We start from the raw sequence: 15916 nt of genomic DNA on the forward strand, positions 1-15916 counted from the left end.
AAGCATTTGACAAAAATCTAATACCCCTTCATGATAAAAGTCTTGGAAAGATCAGGAATTCAAGGCCCATACCTAAACATGATAAAAGCAATCTTCAGCAAACCAGTAGCCAACATCAAAGTAAATGGTGAGAAGCTGGAAGAAATCCCATTAAAATCAGGAACGGCCATCCAGAGACTGCCCCACCTGGGAATCCATTCCATAAACAACTACCAAAAGCAGACACTATTGTGGATGCCAACAAGAGCTTGCTGACAGGAGTCAGATAGAGCTGTTTCCTGAGAGGTTCTGCCAGTGCCTGATAATACAAAAGTGGATGCTCACAGTCATCCATTAGACGGAGCACAGGGTCCCCAAGGAAGGAGCTAGAGAAAGGACCCAAGGAGTTGAAGGGGTTTACAGTCCTATAGGAGGAACAACAATATGAACTAACCAGTACCCCTAGAGCTCCCTGGGACTAAACCACCAATCAAAGAAAACACACGTTGGGACTCATGTCTCTAGCTGCATATGTAGCAGAGGATGGCCTAGTCGGTCATCAATGGGAGGAGGGGCCCTTGGTCTTATGAAGGTTCTATGCCCCAGTATTGGGGAATGCCAGGGCCAAGAAGTGGCAGTAGATGTGTTGGGGAGCAGGGGAGGGAGAAGGGGATAGAGGATATTTGGAGAGGAAACTAGGAAAGGTGATAACATTTGAAATGTAAATTAAGAAAATATGTAATAAAAATTAAATTAAGAAATAGAATTCATAGAACAGATGTATCAAATCTGAGAAATGACTGAGAATGGAGGATTGTCAGTTTAATGTCATCCTGGGTTCTACAGAAAATTCAAGGTGAGATTGGACTACAGGAGACAGCACTAAATAAGCAAACAAACAAACAAACAATTAATTAAAAAATGAAGTCAATTTTTGAAAAGATTTGGAATGTCTTGGAATTAAGATACTATTGTGGGGGAGAGGGTATGATCAATGTTATTTGTATGCATGCAATATTGCAATGATACTTTTAACATTCCCTAATAAAAAGAACATTATATGGCATAAGTATGAGATATGAATCACATATAAAGAAAAGGTAGGTATAGAATATAGTTTCTCATTTTGTACTACAGAAACATAGAAGCTACAATAACTCCAGGCCTGGGTTGGAGCTCGGTGCTAGAGGGCATGCCTAGTGCCCTAGGTTCAATCTTCATTATTCCAAAACAAGCTTACTATATCAACATTCTTTTTAAAACTTTTCTTTAAACCAAAACTAGTACATCTAGTAAGTTTTATCAAGAAAAAGAAATAAAGCAAATATAATGAAAGGCAGCCCTAAGTCAAAAGTAGAAGACCTTCACTATTTCAGTTCTTTAATTTCATTGATAAAACTGGTAACAACCAAAGTCCAGGCCTAAGATATGCACTGAATTGTTAAAACAGATGTACTGTAATTTCAACTGTAAGCACACACAACAGCCTAATAGACTGATGCTGACTTCACAGCTTAATCAAAATATGATTGCATGAATATTTTTAGAAGACTTTTTAAAAAGCACAAACTGGGTACCATGTGGCTTAGCAGCTCTGTGCATGCTTGCTTCAATCCCAAGAGTAAGTCATTGTAGAAAATTATAAATGAGGCTAGCCTGGGCTACAAAGCCAGTTTTTCTCTCAAAGGGGGAGTGGGAAAGAGAGTCAAGAACCTTAGTGTTAGTGGTACAGTGCTTGTCTGGCATATGTGAGGTCCAGGGTTCAACTCCCAGCATTGGGGGAAGGTCTGAGACTATTTGTGTATATGTGTGTGTGTATTTGTACACACACATGCGGAGGGAGGGAGAATGTATGTATGTATGTATGAATATACATATGTATGTATGTTTTTAAAGTCCACTGGGGTTGTGAGGAAACTGCTGGGAAAAAAAAGCAGTCACTTTTGAGGAAATACATGTGCCGAGTCTCCATGTTTCCAGAGCAAAAAAGAAATATAAGAACTCATTTTCTATTTGGTTCATCTAGAGTTACATATTATATAAGTTACTCTGAGCATAAGTGTGTGTGTGTGTGTGTGTGCGTGCGAGCGTTGTGTGTGTATGTATGTATGTGTGTGTATATATAAATACGGCAGCCTCTTCATTCGGTTCTAGTTACTGTTCTGTCAACTATGATCTGAAAATACTTCCAGTAAGCAAAAAAGAAAAATCTGTGACCCAATAAGGGAAGGAAAATAATCATGTGCTCAAGATGCTAAGATTGGTGGTAAATTATTCCCTATCATATAAAAATCACCATTTTATTTATTTGTTTGTTTGTTTATTTATTTATTTATATGTAAGTACACTGTAGCTGTCTTCAGACACTCCAGAAGAGGGAGTCAGATCTCGTTACGGATGGTTGTGAGCCACCATGTGGTTGCTGGGATTTGAACTCCGGACCTTCGGAAGAGCAGTCGGGTGTTCTTACCCTCTGAGCTATCTCACCAGCCCCAAAATCACCATTTATTTTTTTCTTAACTTAAAAAATTTATCTGCGGGGGGCTGGAGAGTTGGCTCACAGTGATTAAAAGCACTTTCTTTTCTTGCAGATAACCTGATTCAGCTCCCAGCACCCATATGGCAGGCATCTCACAACTGTAACTCCAATCACAGGGTGATCCAACATCATCTTCTGGCTCAGAGAATGCACATGGTATACTTACATACATGTAGGCAAAACACTCATTACACATAAAATAATGAAATTTAAAAATTTATTGTTTTTAATTTATGTGGGAAAAGGGTGTATAAGTAGAGGCTAGAAAACAACCAAAGGGAGTAGATTCCAGGATTCAAACTTGGGTCATCAGCTTGGTAGCAAGCACCTTTACCTACTAAGCCACCTGAGTGACTCCTATAAACTTATTTTTTTCAGACGCATACGTTCTACAAAATAGAGCTTATGTCAGTATTTGTTTTCAAACGTCCACTGGAGAGTTATGGAATGTAGCTGTTTTAGCCAAAGAAAGACTACTGTATACACTTAAAGTTAGGAGGTTTAGGGCTGGAGAGATGGCTCAGCAGTTAAGAGTACCAACTGCGCTTGCAGAGGTCCTGAATTCAATTCCCAACAACCACATGGTGGCCCACAACCATCTGTAATGGGATCTGATGCCCTCTCCTGGTGTGTCTGAAGAGAGCATTGGTGTACTCATGTACATAAAATAAATCAATCAATCTTAAAAAAAGAAAAAGTTGGGAGTTTTGTGAAAACAGGTCTACAATTCAAAAGGCAGATAAAGAACTTAATTATCCAACTTGCAAAGCTTAAGTATAGTACTTGTAAAAAGCAATATGAAGGAAACCATATAGCACTTGTTTGGAAAAAAAAAAAAAACTATGTAAGAAATATAACAGATTATTTCCATTAAGGTAAAGATTATTCCTAACCATTAACTAAATGGTACATATACTCAAAACAGATCTGAGGCCCCCGTGGCCTGCTTAAAAAGGAGATCTTTTTACTAAAGACAGCTCTAGATTCAGAATGAAGCCCCTGATGGTAATTGCTTTCCCTGCATGAGAGAGCAGATTTTGTCCTCTCAGCCTTGAAGTTTGCTACTTCAGTCTTTGCATAACTTTCCTCAGTCTGGCTAAGAATCATTTTTCCTCTCTCCTAACAAAAGCACCAGAATATAGTCAGTTGCCATACTCCATCTCTTCAAAAGTCCCATTAACAATAGGAGAAAATGAAGTTAAACCACATGGAGGTTGAACATAGTAAGAAAAGGAAAGAAAGGAAAGACAGAAAGTCTGAAGGATCTGAAGGAAGTAGTAAATTGTAAATTTGAGCCTTCATGTTGGCAGATCTGTAAGACCTATAAGACTTGAGAAATACAAGCAAAGGATCGAAGTTTAAGTTCAAATTTCAATATTTGAATATATGTGATATACATTCATATATATATATATATCAATTTCAAATTTCAAATTTTTAAATAAAAAATTGAATTTAAATATTTAAAAATTAAAAAAAAAAATTCAAAGCAGTAGCAGTGGTATATATCTGTTACCCCAGCACAAGGAAGGCTGAGACAGAAGAACTGTCTTGAGTTCAATGACACTATAGTCTTCATAGTATGTTTCAGCCTAGTAGGGGCTACAGAGTGAGGGCTTCCCTGTTTCCTAAAGCAAAACAGAGATGACAACCTAGTTGAGCAGGTAAGCACTTGATGCACAAACCTGACAACTTGAGTGTGTTCCCCAGATCTCACAGAAGAATGTAACACATGCCCTGGTACAATCATGTAATGGAAGCAAACATTTAACCAGAGGTAAAGAAGGTGTGCCTCTGTACTGAGAGCAGAGAAAAACTGTGATAGGGTATTTCTTTGGACTCAATTTTTCCATCTGTAAAGAATATGGTACAAGGACTGAAAATATAGCTCTTAGTTGGTTGAGGCCCTGGATTCCATCCTCAGTACTGCAGAAAACTGGATGTGGTAGCTTATGACCATAATCCTAGCCCTTGGTGGAAGCAGGAACATCAAAAGTTCAAGATCATCTTCAGCTACAGAGGAATCTGATGCCAGCCTGGGCTAGAGACCTCATCTTTCAAACAATAATAACAAAACAAACAATAATAATAATGTACAAAACATACAAGAGTGAGAAAATACTTAAAAGCTGTATTTCTAAATAAATGGGATAGCATTCTGAATGCTAGATAGTTTGTGAGAAAATGGGCATAGTTATATATGCCTGTAAACCTAGAACTCAGGAGGCTGAGGCAGGAAGACTGAGATTTTGAGGCCAGCCTGAGCTACAAAGTGAAATGGTGTCTCCTAAAACAAAACACATACATACAAATACTTACTTACTTACACACACACACACACACATACACATATACACATACATACATACACACACACACACACATATATATATATTTTTTTTTTTTTTGAGAAGATGGAAGTATGGAAGTTTGTCTAAAAACAAGACAAGACACTTTCTAGGTATATGGAAATACACATGCAAGGCAAATCTTCACTTGTTAATAGGATCAGAAATCCATTCCTGGCTTCATATTTTTTTCCCCTTAAATATTAGAAGCCTAACAAGTAAAGATCTAGTTTATCTGTGGCTTATGGTATATGCCAATTAATTGTTTGCTTCAAAATGTTAGCCACATGAAGGAAATAATTTTTAAAAAACTTAAACATTTTTAGGATTGACATTAAGTAGCAACTTTTGGTTATTGTTTTGTTGGTTTTTGAGACAAGGTTTCACTGTGTAGCCTTGACTGGCCTAGAACTCAGAGATATGTTGCCTCTGTCTTACTCATCTCTGAAGTTTTTTGTTTTAATTTAAAGAATCTGTAAATTTATAAAGAAAATTCCTTACTTCATAATGGATTGACAAAAAGCTGCCACCTCGTCATTCTGTACTTCAAATTCTTGTAGAAGAGAACTTCCAGTTGGCAAACTACTGGTCCCATTTGGGTCTTTCTGTAATCAAAAAAGTGGTTTTATTTTAAAAGTCAAAGATCTCTAAAATGCTACATAGTAGCACCCCACAAGCCAGTTTTATGAAGCTATACAAAATTAGAGAGGTAAGATGAATCATTTACTCGGAGAGCTCTCTATTGGCTTTAACACAGCATCTTAGCCTATAACTCATACAGTCCTCAGACTTTCAGTGATCCTCTTGTCTTAGCTTCACAAACATGGGAATTACAAGCATGAATACAACTAGCTAAAAACACTGATTTCTTGGCATACACCTTGGCATACAATTGAGGCAGGAAGATCTCCAATTCAAGACCAGCCTGTATGTAATCAAGAACCCATCTCAGAAAAACAAAAAGCCACAAGAAAAAGGGGGATTCTATCCTGGTAAATCACCAACTAAGCCTAGTTTTAACTCATTTTATTTTATTGATAAAACTAAAAACATGCTACACTGATCAGCTAGAACAGTAAATACCTTTCCATTCTGAACACTTCAGTAAGCTAGAAACTGAAGACTCAGCTGTTTTAAGAAAAGGAAGAGAGCAAGCTCATTTGGGATGTCTATATATTCAACTCAAGCTTCAAATTCCAAGAAAAGTGCATCTTATATAGAGATGAGTTTTAGAAGAATGGATTGTTTTTCTATGTTAATAAGCATATGCAAACATTCTAACAGTCTTTTATAAGTTATATTTGGCCAGAATTTGTTTACAGTATTTAGGGAGATCAATTTACCACCAAGTAACAGCCAAATAGTAGAGTTCACTTAGAGGTATTTTAATATACAACATAGAAATATTTGATTTAAGCCGGGCGTGGTGGTGCACGCCTTTAATCCCAGCACTTGGGAGGCGGAGGCAGATGGATTTCTGAGTTTGAGGCCAGCCTGGTCTACAAAGTGAGTTCCAGGACAGCCAGGGCTACACAGAGAAACCCTGTCTCAAAAAAAAAAAAAAAAAAAAAAAAAAAGAAATATTTGATTTAGTACAAATTTCAAATATAAATTTCCTTTAAAAATTAGGAATAGTTTCAACCCAAACAAAGTGAATAAAGAACCAAAGTTTTAGCTCAGTGGCAGAGACATGGCATAGACTCTGGGTTCAATATTCCATATGGCAATAAATATGTGGGAAGAGAAAGATGGCTCAGCAAGTAAAGGTACTTGCTGCCATGCATAGAAACTTGAGTTTAATCCCATATGATAGAAAGAGATAAGTGATTTTTGAAAACTGCCTACTGACTTTTGTGCATACACACACACACACTCTCTAAACAAATGTGAAAACAAACAGCATATAAACTTCAAAAATCAATAGATTTTTCTTGGTGTCTACAAAGATGCTTAAATAAATAATTTAAGGGCAACATGAACAAAACTCTAACTAAAACAAAAATAGATCCTTACAATAAAAATTTAGCTAGGCATTGTGGCTCTCAACTGGCAGGAGAATCTGAAATTCCAGGCCAGCCTGGGTTCTACAGAGTGAGACCCTATCTCAAATACAAAATTACCACACAAACCAAACCTAACAGTTAAATATGCATTCTCATTCACCCCTCACTTCATGGTCTTCAATCCTTTGAAGCTTGTCTGTCTTTCTGTTTTGGTATGGATGTTCTTTAGGGTCATTTACTCCCTTGAAGACTGTTGAATAATAGACCCGCATCAAAGAATGTAGACCTTTTGGCTAACCAGGTGACAAAAGTTCTTCTAAGGGCCAGTATCTTCAAGATGCTTTGTATGCAGTTCCATCAGTTTAATACTATGGGCTGAGATCTACTCCTGAAATTGCAGTTTCACTAAAACAGGACACTTGTACAGGATATTCAGTATTTACCATAAAACCTGTTATATTGTTAAAGGTCTCTTTTAAATTGTAAGAAAAGTTTGTTCAGGATTGCTAGGAAAGCTGAACTAGGATAGCTTCCCTGCTGTACCCATACAAAGTATCTGTGAGGACATTGGCCCTTAGAAGAACTGGGATATATTTAGAACAAAAATCTATCAATATATTCTCTGATTTAAAAAAAAAAAATGTCAAGAATACTGCATGGGTTGGGACCAGTGGCACACACCTTTAATCTCAGTACTATTAGCATTTTACAGAGACAGAAGCAGGTAGAGCTCTGTGAGTTCAAGGCAATCATGATCTATACAAAAAGTTCCTGGCCAGTCAGGATCACATAGAGAAACCCTGACTCAAAACAACAAGAGAATATTAAAAGGGAAGCCAGACCTAGTGGCCCACACCTATAATCTTAGCATTGGATATAAGACTACTGAGACTACAGCAGCAAGACTCTACAAGTCAGCCCAGGGTATATAATAAGGAAACTATCTATCATTGGCTACAGAGTGAGACCTTGTCTTGGAAAAAAACATATTTATATATTGTATGGGAAAACTACATGCCAATACAAGTTTTAAAGTTCCTGATACATTACTCAGAAATTAAATGGGATAAAAGCAATTCTGAAAAAAAAAAAAAACTATAGCAAATGTATTCTAAATATATTACTTTTCAGAACTAAATGTATTGCTTCCTATACAATAAGAATATTTTGAATCTTTCTTCTGTAAAATTAATGAGGGAAAAGGGGGGTAAGGTAAGAAGTGGTTGAAAACAGCATAGTGATACATGCTTATAATCCGGGCATTTGGGAGGTAGAGGGAGGAAGTCAGGAGTTACGGTCCAGCAGCTGTATGATGAGTTCAAGGGTACATGAGACCTTGCCTCAAAGAAATAAAATGAAATTAATGTTGGACATTCTGCCAATAATATGTAAGGTTAGGCTGTTAATACAATAAACTTTTAGAAACATCAAGTGACACACTTATAAAACCACATTGTTGTTTCTAAAATAGAATGTTGCTATACTACAGTACAGGCTAACCCCAAATTCACTATATAATCTAGGCTGGCCTCAGACATTGCCTTGATCTTCTTAGTGTTCCAAGTACTGGAATTTGTATTTATTTTAACTATTATCATTTTTATTTTAAGTACATGTATTTTCTACCTGCATACTTATTAATGCCTGGTGCCTGAGGAGGCCAGAAGAGGGAATCAAATGCCCTGGAACTGGAATAAAAGTTTTATTGCTGTGAAGAGACACCGTGACCACAGCAACTCTTATAAAGGAAAACATTTAACTGAGGCTAGCTTACAGTTTCAGAGGTTTAGTCTATTATAATCATGATGGGAAACACGGTGGTGAACAGGCAAACAAAGTGCTAGAGAAGGGGCTGAGAGTTTATATCTTGATCCACAGGTAGCAGGAGACTGTGTCACACTGGGCATAGGTTGAGCATATGGAGACCTCAAAGCCCACCTCCATAGTGACACACTTCCTCCAACAAGACCACAACTCCTAACAGTGCTACTCCCTATGGCCAAGTATTCAAAACATTTGAGTTACAGATAGCTGTCAGTTACCACATGGATGCTGGGAACCAAACCAGGTCCTCTGAAGGACAATAAATGCTCTTAACCATGGAGCCATCTCTCTAGCCTCAAATATTTTAATTATGGGCTATCATACCCAACTTTCAAAACCACTTTTATGAATGCCATCTAATCTGTCCTCTAAAATATCTGAAATCTGTTCAAATTAACTAAAACAGTTATTGACCACCACATCTGATTTAAGCTTAAAGTACCAAAACAGCTTTTTAAAGCTGTTCCTTTCCTGGTTTTGATCTCACACAAAAACTGCACTTAAGTATTTAGATTATTATTAACCAAACAAAAGACACTAAGAGGAAGCAGGAAGTAGGCCTGCTGAGTGAGTAGAAAAATATCCGTTAGAGTGGAGTTTTTAACACACAGAATTTCTAACAGGAAATGAACACATAAGTACATGCAGTAATTATAGAGAATAGGTATTTGCAAGGCTGTTTCCCAACAGAAAGCATAAGCATCAGGGAAATACTTGTGAGTAGGCAGAGACTGAGCAGTATGTGAGCACATGAAAGACCCACCCCAATGTTTCCAAAATCTGCCCATAATTGATGTTCTCTTTACCTTTTGGGCTACATAAACAAACTTTCTTATTATAATGTATATGTATGATGTCAGTGTGTGTGTGTGTGTGTGTGTGTGTGAGAGAGAGAGAGAGAGCGCACATGAATGTCACTGTGCATGTATGGAGGTGAGAGGACAACACTGTGGGGTCAGTTCTCTCTTTCCATCTCTACACAGGTTCTGGGGATTGAATTCACAGTGTACAAGTAAAATCAGCACAAGATTTCACAAACTGTATGAGATCTTGGTATCTAGAAAAGATTGGGGGCTGGCGAGATGGCTCAGCAGTTAAGAGCACTGACTGCTCTTCCAGAGGACCTGGAGTTCAATTCCCAGCAACCACAACCACCTGATGGCTCACAACCATCTGTAATGGAATCCAATACCCTCTTCTGGTGTGTCTGAAGACACTGAATATGTACTCACATAGGTAAAATAAATAAATCTTAAAAGAAAAAAAAAAGAGTGAGGCTAGCCTGAGCTACATATCAAGTCCCTATCTCAAAAACATTAGTAAGGGATAGGTAAGATAACTTAGAAGGTAAGCGTGCTTACTGCCAAGTCTAACCACCTGAGTTAGATACATGGGATTCATATAGAAGGAGAATGGACTCCTGCAGAAAATCATGCACATATACATATACACAAATAGCAAATTAAAATTTAAAACTTTTTATGAACTAGGCTTGAAACTTTAATATGAAGATCTTTTTTGTACATCAAACTTAGATTGAATGCTTCTAATAATTATGTTTGCAACCCAAGTGTCACTATTATGAAATAGCTATAGATTCCTTGTAGATAATTAGATTATTAAACTTTCCTATTTGAATTTTCTTCCCCATCTGAACTTGTTATACTTTTATGGATACTGAGATGTAAAACTAAGTTACTACACTAGTCTCTTAATTTACATGGAAAAAAGGTAGAATCTGCTTGATTTTGGGATTTTCTATAAAATATAACTTTCAGCAGCAAACACTTGTCTTAATGCAAATCTCGCACTGTTTTTATTACCCTAACATACACAAAGGAAAACTTAAAATATTTAATAGGATTGAAAATTTGTTATACTACTATTTCATTGCTTTACAAGAACACCATACCTTTCCAGAGATCCTATTCTATGCATTAGTTTGAAAATACACATTCAAAATACAAAACCTCCTAAGGGATGCAGCTCAGTAGCATGCACAAGGTACTGTCTTCAATCCCTAGCACAAGCACAACTACCACAACAACAACACCACACACACACACACACACACACACACACCCTACAAAAAAGCTAGCATCCTCTTTTAAATGGCAACTTTCCAAACTTTATATTATATACATATGTAATATTATATATCATGTTATTTTAAATAAAGGGATCTCATAAATTATCTAGTATGACTAGTTCATAAATTAAGAAATGTGATCAAGGCCAGGCATGGTATTGCGAGTCTGTTAATCCCAGTCTTGGGGAAGCAGAGAGAGGAGGATCAAGTTCCATGCCATCCTAACCTATATAGCATTAGCAAAACTACCTCAAAAAGACCAAACCAACCAACCAGACAAACAAACAAATAAAAATCCTTCAGACCAAAATAGTAACTTTAAATATATTTAATATTCTCTTTTTCTGGGAAAAAATGTAATTTTGTCAACAGGTCTCAGATGCCTTAACTTGTAGATCCTGAAGACTTCTTTTTTACGACACAGGTTTGCTGGCACCCCTCTGAGAATGTGCTCCAATAGTTGTGTACAATAGGAGGATAAACAACATTATGCCTCCTCAGCCACATTCAGTTACTCTAAGGCCTAGCAGATAGATTAAGCTCCTTCAGGGTAAATAGTGTGCTACTCGTCAAGCTGTGGGTGCTCAGCACTAGCTGAGGTCAGCTAATTGTGCTACTTTTACCTACTTGGCTTTGACCTACAGTTCACTAACCCGTTTCCTTATTCTTTAATCCTACCTCAATTTAACTAATTTAAAACATGACACTGCCTGCAAGTCAGGTGTGATGGTTCACACTGGTAATCTCAACATATGGGAAGCTAAGGAAAGGGGATAGCATAAGTCTGAAGCCTTAGCTAGAGTGAAAAACTTTTAAAAGGCTAGGGATACATACAAAAGGACTAGGGAGGTAGCTCAGTGGTAGAACACTTATCTAGCAGGTGTGAGACCTTAGGATCAATCCTTGTCACCAACAGGGCAAAGAAACAACAAACCCTGCTTATGCAGAGCAGCTTCAATAGTTAATCTCTGAAGTTTGTGACAACTACTAGACCAGATGGCTCAGACAGCGGCAAGCCTTATATTCAGGAAACTACTTATTCTCATCATTTTGTCACAATGCTTTCTGAAGGAAACCACACAGGAAAATATCAGGAAGGTACTGATATTTAAAACAAGCAGGAAAAGATTCACAGAGGCAGACATTCATAAATATCATACTCTTTTCCTCATCAAGGCAAGGCTGGAAAGTGACTAGTCTTTGCAATCTAATCATGGTTTAATGGCCTTACAGAAACTTTTCCCAGAGTGCTCTAGTTTTCGATCTGTCTTCCCACACCCCTAGCTTCATAGACTCCTCTAAGGAGTAAGAAAACTTTCAAGTCCTCCATCAAGAGAGTTCAAGGGAGTTAGGTATCATCAGGAGAATTTAGGAGAAGTTTTGAAAAACTATCTTTCCTTTCAAACTCCACATTATTTCATCCTAATTCCAAATGAGAATTGAGTGGCCTGAGCTTTGTGCAGGGCATAATGACATATAAGCAGATCTACGGAGCTGGCTTTCTAGTACATGTTTGAGTATCTTCTGTAACAAGGAGCTTATTACTTCCAAAACATCCTGACACCAGATCTTTGCTTTTAACAAGTAATTCCCTTTCCTTCCCCTGGACAAATAAAATGTTACTATGGAAAATCTGAAATACACACAAAAGGAAAATAATGTAAATGCCTGGCTATCTGGCTTCATCAGCTATTATCATGTGGCCAGTCTTATTTCATCCATAACTCTCCCTAATCACAACACCTCATTTGGCTTTAAAATTACATTAACTTCATTTATAAATCATCTAACTCCAGCCAATGTGTGTGTGGAGACCAAAGCAATTTGAGGAAATCTAATCTCTCTTTCCATCACGTAGGTCCTTGGCATCAGGTCGTCAGGCTTGGTGGCAAACACTCCTACATACTAGTCCTTTTACAAATTCTTCTATCTACTTACCTATTAACTACCTATCTACTCTCCCACCTACCTTACAAAAACTGACAACTATAATTTCAGAATTACACTAAAATATTAACACAATTCCTTAACTTCTTCTTTTTCTGTTTTGTTTTGTTTTTTTGGTTTTTCAAGACAGTGTTTCTCTGTGTAGCCCTGGCTGTCCTGGCACTCACTTTGTAGACCAGGCTGGCCTCGAACTCTGAAATCCGCCTACCTCTGCCTCCCAAGTGCTGGGATTAAAGGCTTCCCCCCCCCCCCCCCCCCCCCCCCCCCCGGCTCCTTAACTTCTTTACAGCACATTTTTTTCATCTTTTACCAATATACAGATACACTACTCTGCCCTTGTGAATTTAACTGTCTCAGTAGCTTTCTAAAACAAACATGAGTTCAATCTTGAATATAAACAACCTAAATAAAACTATCTAAGTTCTTACATCCCAAGTCCCAGTCCTGAACAGTATAGAACCAGGAACTTCAACTTAAGATAATTACTAAACCTTTTAATTTTATTAAAGTATTTTTTTTAGTCAGGGTCTCGTTGTGTAGCCATAGCTGACCTAGGACTCAACTCACAACGTTAACCAGGTTAACCTCGAATTTAAAAGAGTCACCTGTGTCTGCCTTTAAGGCAAGTGCCACCATGTCAGGCCTTAATTATTTCATCTTAAGTATAAGTTTACAAAACAGGGTAAGTACATACAGCTGGTAATGTAGTAGTATTTCCAAAGGACAAGAGAAAGAATTTCAGTATTTTCACCATAAATGATAAAACATCTAAGTTCCCTTTAAGATCAAAGGCTCACTTTTTCTTTGATAGTGAGATTATAATTTTCTACTGCCCCAAAGTGAGTTGGCTCCAGGTAGCTGTCCTTATCAAACAACTACCAACAGCTGACATCTCAAGCCATGACTAGTAGCACCATACACAGAATTACTTTCCATCATGTTTAACCTACAAAATGAAACTGCTATTAAAAAGACCATGTACTCATTAGTGCCCTACAGTACAAAGTAAAAGATCTGGGGACAACTAACCCCTTCTTCCCCTCTCCTCACTTAAAAATTTTAGGAAAAATTCATAGACCATAAAAGTCATAATTATAATCATTTAAAACTGTATAATTCTGTAGCTTTTATGACATTTCAAAATTTTCTGCAATCATCAACAATTTCAGAATGGTTTCATTACTTCAAAGAGCATGGACTCTTCTGCCATTCCATACACAGCAATCGAACCCATTCAGACACTATTCTGCTTCCTTTTTCACAAGTTTGCCCCCTTTAAAAATTATTTACTCATTTAATGCACGAGTATTTTGTCTGTATGTATGTTGTACATCATTTACATGTCTGGTGTCTCTAGAAGACAGAAGGCATCAGATCCCCTGGGACTGGAATTATAGACTATTGTATGTCACCATATGGATGCTGGAAATTGAACCCAGGTCCTCTGGAAAGGACCAGTGTTCTTAACTATTGAGCCATTTCTCCAGTCCTTCAATTGCTTCTTAAGAATGCTTCATATAACTGGAATTATACAATACATGCACAGTGGAGCTGTTGCTGTTGTTAGTTCTAAAATAAGGTCTTACCCATGGTTAGTCTAGTACTCACTATGTAATTCAGACTAGCATCAGAGCTTGTGGCAATCATTCTGACTCAGCCTCTTAAATTCTGAGATTACAGACATGTGGCACCAGAATTTTTAAATCTAGTTTCTATCAGCATGTTGGTTTTGTTTGTTTTTCCTGCTGGTGGGCAATAAACCTAGAGAGCCTTGAAACTAAGCTAAACCCTCAATCCCACACTCAGCATATTTTCAAGATTTATGTATTAAGTGTCAGGATTTCATTCATTTTTTTCTAAGAGTATTCCATTGCATGGATATACTATTCTTTTTTTTTTTTTTTTTTTTTCCCTCCAAGACAGGGTTTCTCTGTGTAGCCTGGCTGTCCTGGAACTCACTCTGTAGACCAGGCTGGCCTCGAACTCAGAAATCAGCCTCCCAAGTGCTGGGGTTAAAGGCGTGTGCCACCACTGCCTGGCTTGTTAACCCATTCTTTAGTTCAACATTTGGGCATTTTCTACTTTGAATCTTTTGCTTCATTTTTTATGAATAATTCTATTTTTAAAAAGTAGACAAAGATCTTAAATAGATATTTCTCAGCCTGACATGGTGACTCATTTATAATCCCAGTGCTTGGGAAGCTGAAGCAGGAGGATTGCAAACAGTTTGATGATAGCATGAGATGCATAGTGAGTTTAGAGAGTAGTGTCTTATACAAATGAACAAATAGGCCATCAAAATGACACAGAGATGGCCAGTAAAACCATAACATGGAGGCCTAGAGTATAGTTCAGTGGTAGAAAGCTTGCTAAGCTTCCATAAGGCCCTGGGTTTGACCCATAATACCACAGAAAAACAAAAGCCATGAAAGAATAATCAACATCAACTTAAAATGGAAAATAGTAAGCACTGAAAAGAACGAAGAGAAGCCTGAACCTTCATACATTATTGGTAGGAATGAAAAATGTTATGGAAAATAGTATTCATAGTTGGGTATACCTGTACCTGTCTGAAACACAAATCCTTAGGTTTTGGGAAGAGCATGAATTCAAGGCAGACTGGGCTACATAGTGAGAGAAACTCTATAACCAAAAAAACAACAAACTATACACAAAATTACCTTAGGATCCACTCAGATATACTGCTCCTCTCCCCTTCTCTCCCTCTCTCTCTCTTTTTGAGGCAGACACTATGAAGCCCTAGTGGACCTGGAAACTGCTATACAAACCAGGGTAGCCTCAAACTCAAGAGATCTGTCTGTCTCTACTTCCTAAATGTTGAGATTAAAGGTGTGAACTTCCTAAAGGTGGGATTAAAGTTTTTCTTTTTCTTTTTTGGTTTTTCGAGTCAGGGTTTCTCTGTGTAGCCCTGGCTGTCCTGGAACTCACTTTGTAGTCCAGGCCGGCCTCAAACTCAGAAATCTGCCTGCCTCTGCCTCCCAAGTGCTAGGATTAAAGGCGTGTGCCACCACGCCCTGCAAAGTTTTTCTTTTTTAATCCTTAAATATTTCCAAGGTCTACAAATATAAAAGCAAAATATTTGAAATGGTATGTTTGAAAAGGAAAATTCTAAACTGTGCCTGACTCTCTTTTGAGCAAAACTTTAATATTTGCAGTTACCCCTTAG

At 37.5% G+C, this 15916-nt stretch overlaps 1 protein-coding gene across 1 annotated transcript in view; it reads right to left on the reverse strand.

Annotated features, from left to right (window-relative positions):
• The window catches only part of Pik3c2a (phosphatidylinositol-4-phosphate 3-kinase catalytic subunit type 2 alpha), a 95023-nt gene that overhangs the window by 58984 nt on the left and 20123 nt on the right, over positions 1-15916 (reverse strand). Inside the window, exon 4 of the mRNA XM_029479584.1 lies at positions 5368-5471. Coding sequence (XP_029335444.1) covers positions 5368-5471 — 104 coding nt within the window. The remainder of the gene's footprint in view (positions 1-5367; positions 5472-15916) is intronic.

The sequence above is a fragment of the Mus caroli genome, chromosome 7, assembly GCF_900094665.2.
Source record: "Mus caroli chromosome 7, CAROLI_EIJ_v1.1, whole genome shotgun sequence".
Taxonomy (NCBI): Eukaryota; Metazoa; Chordata; class Mammalia; order Rodentia; family Muridae; genus Mus; species Mus caroli.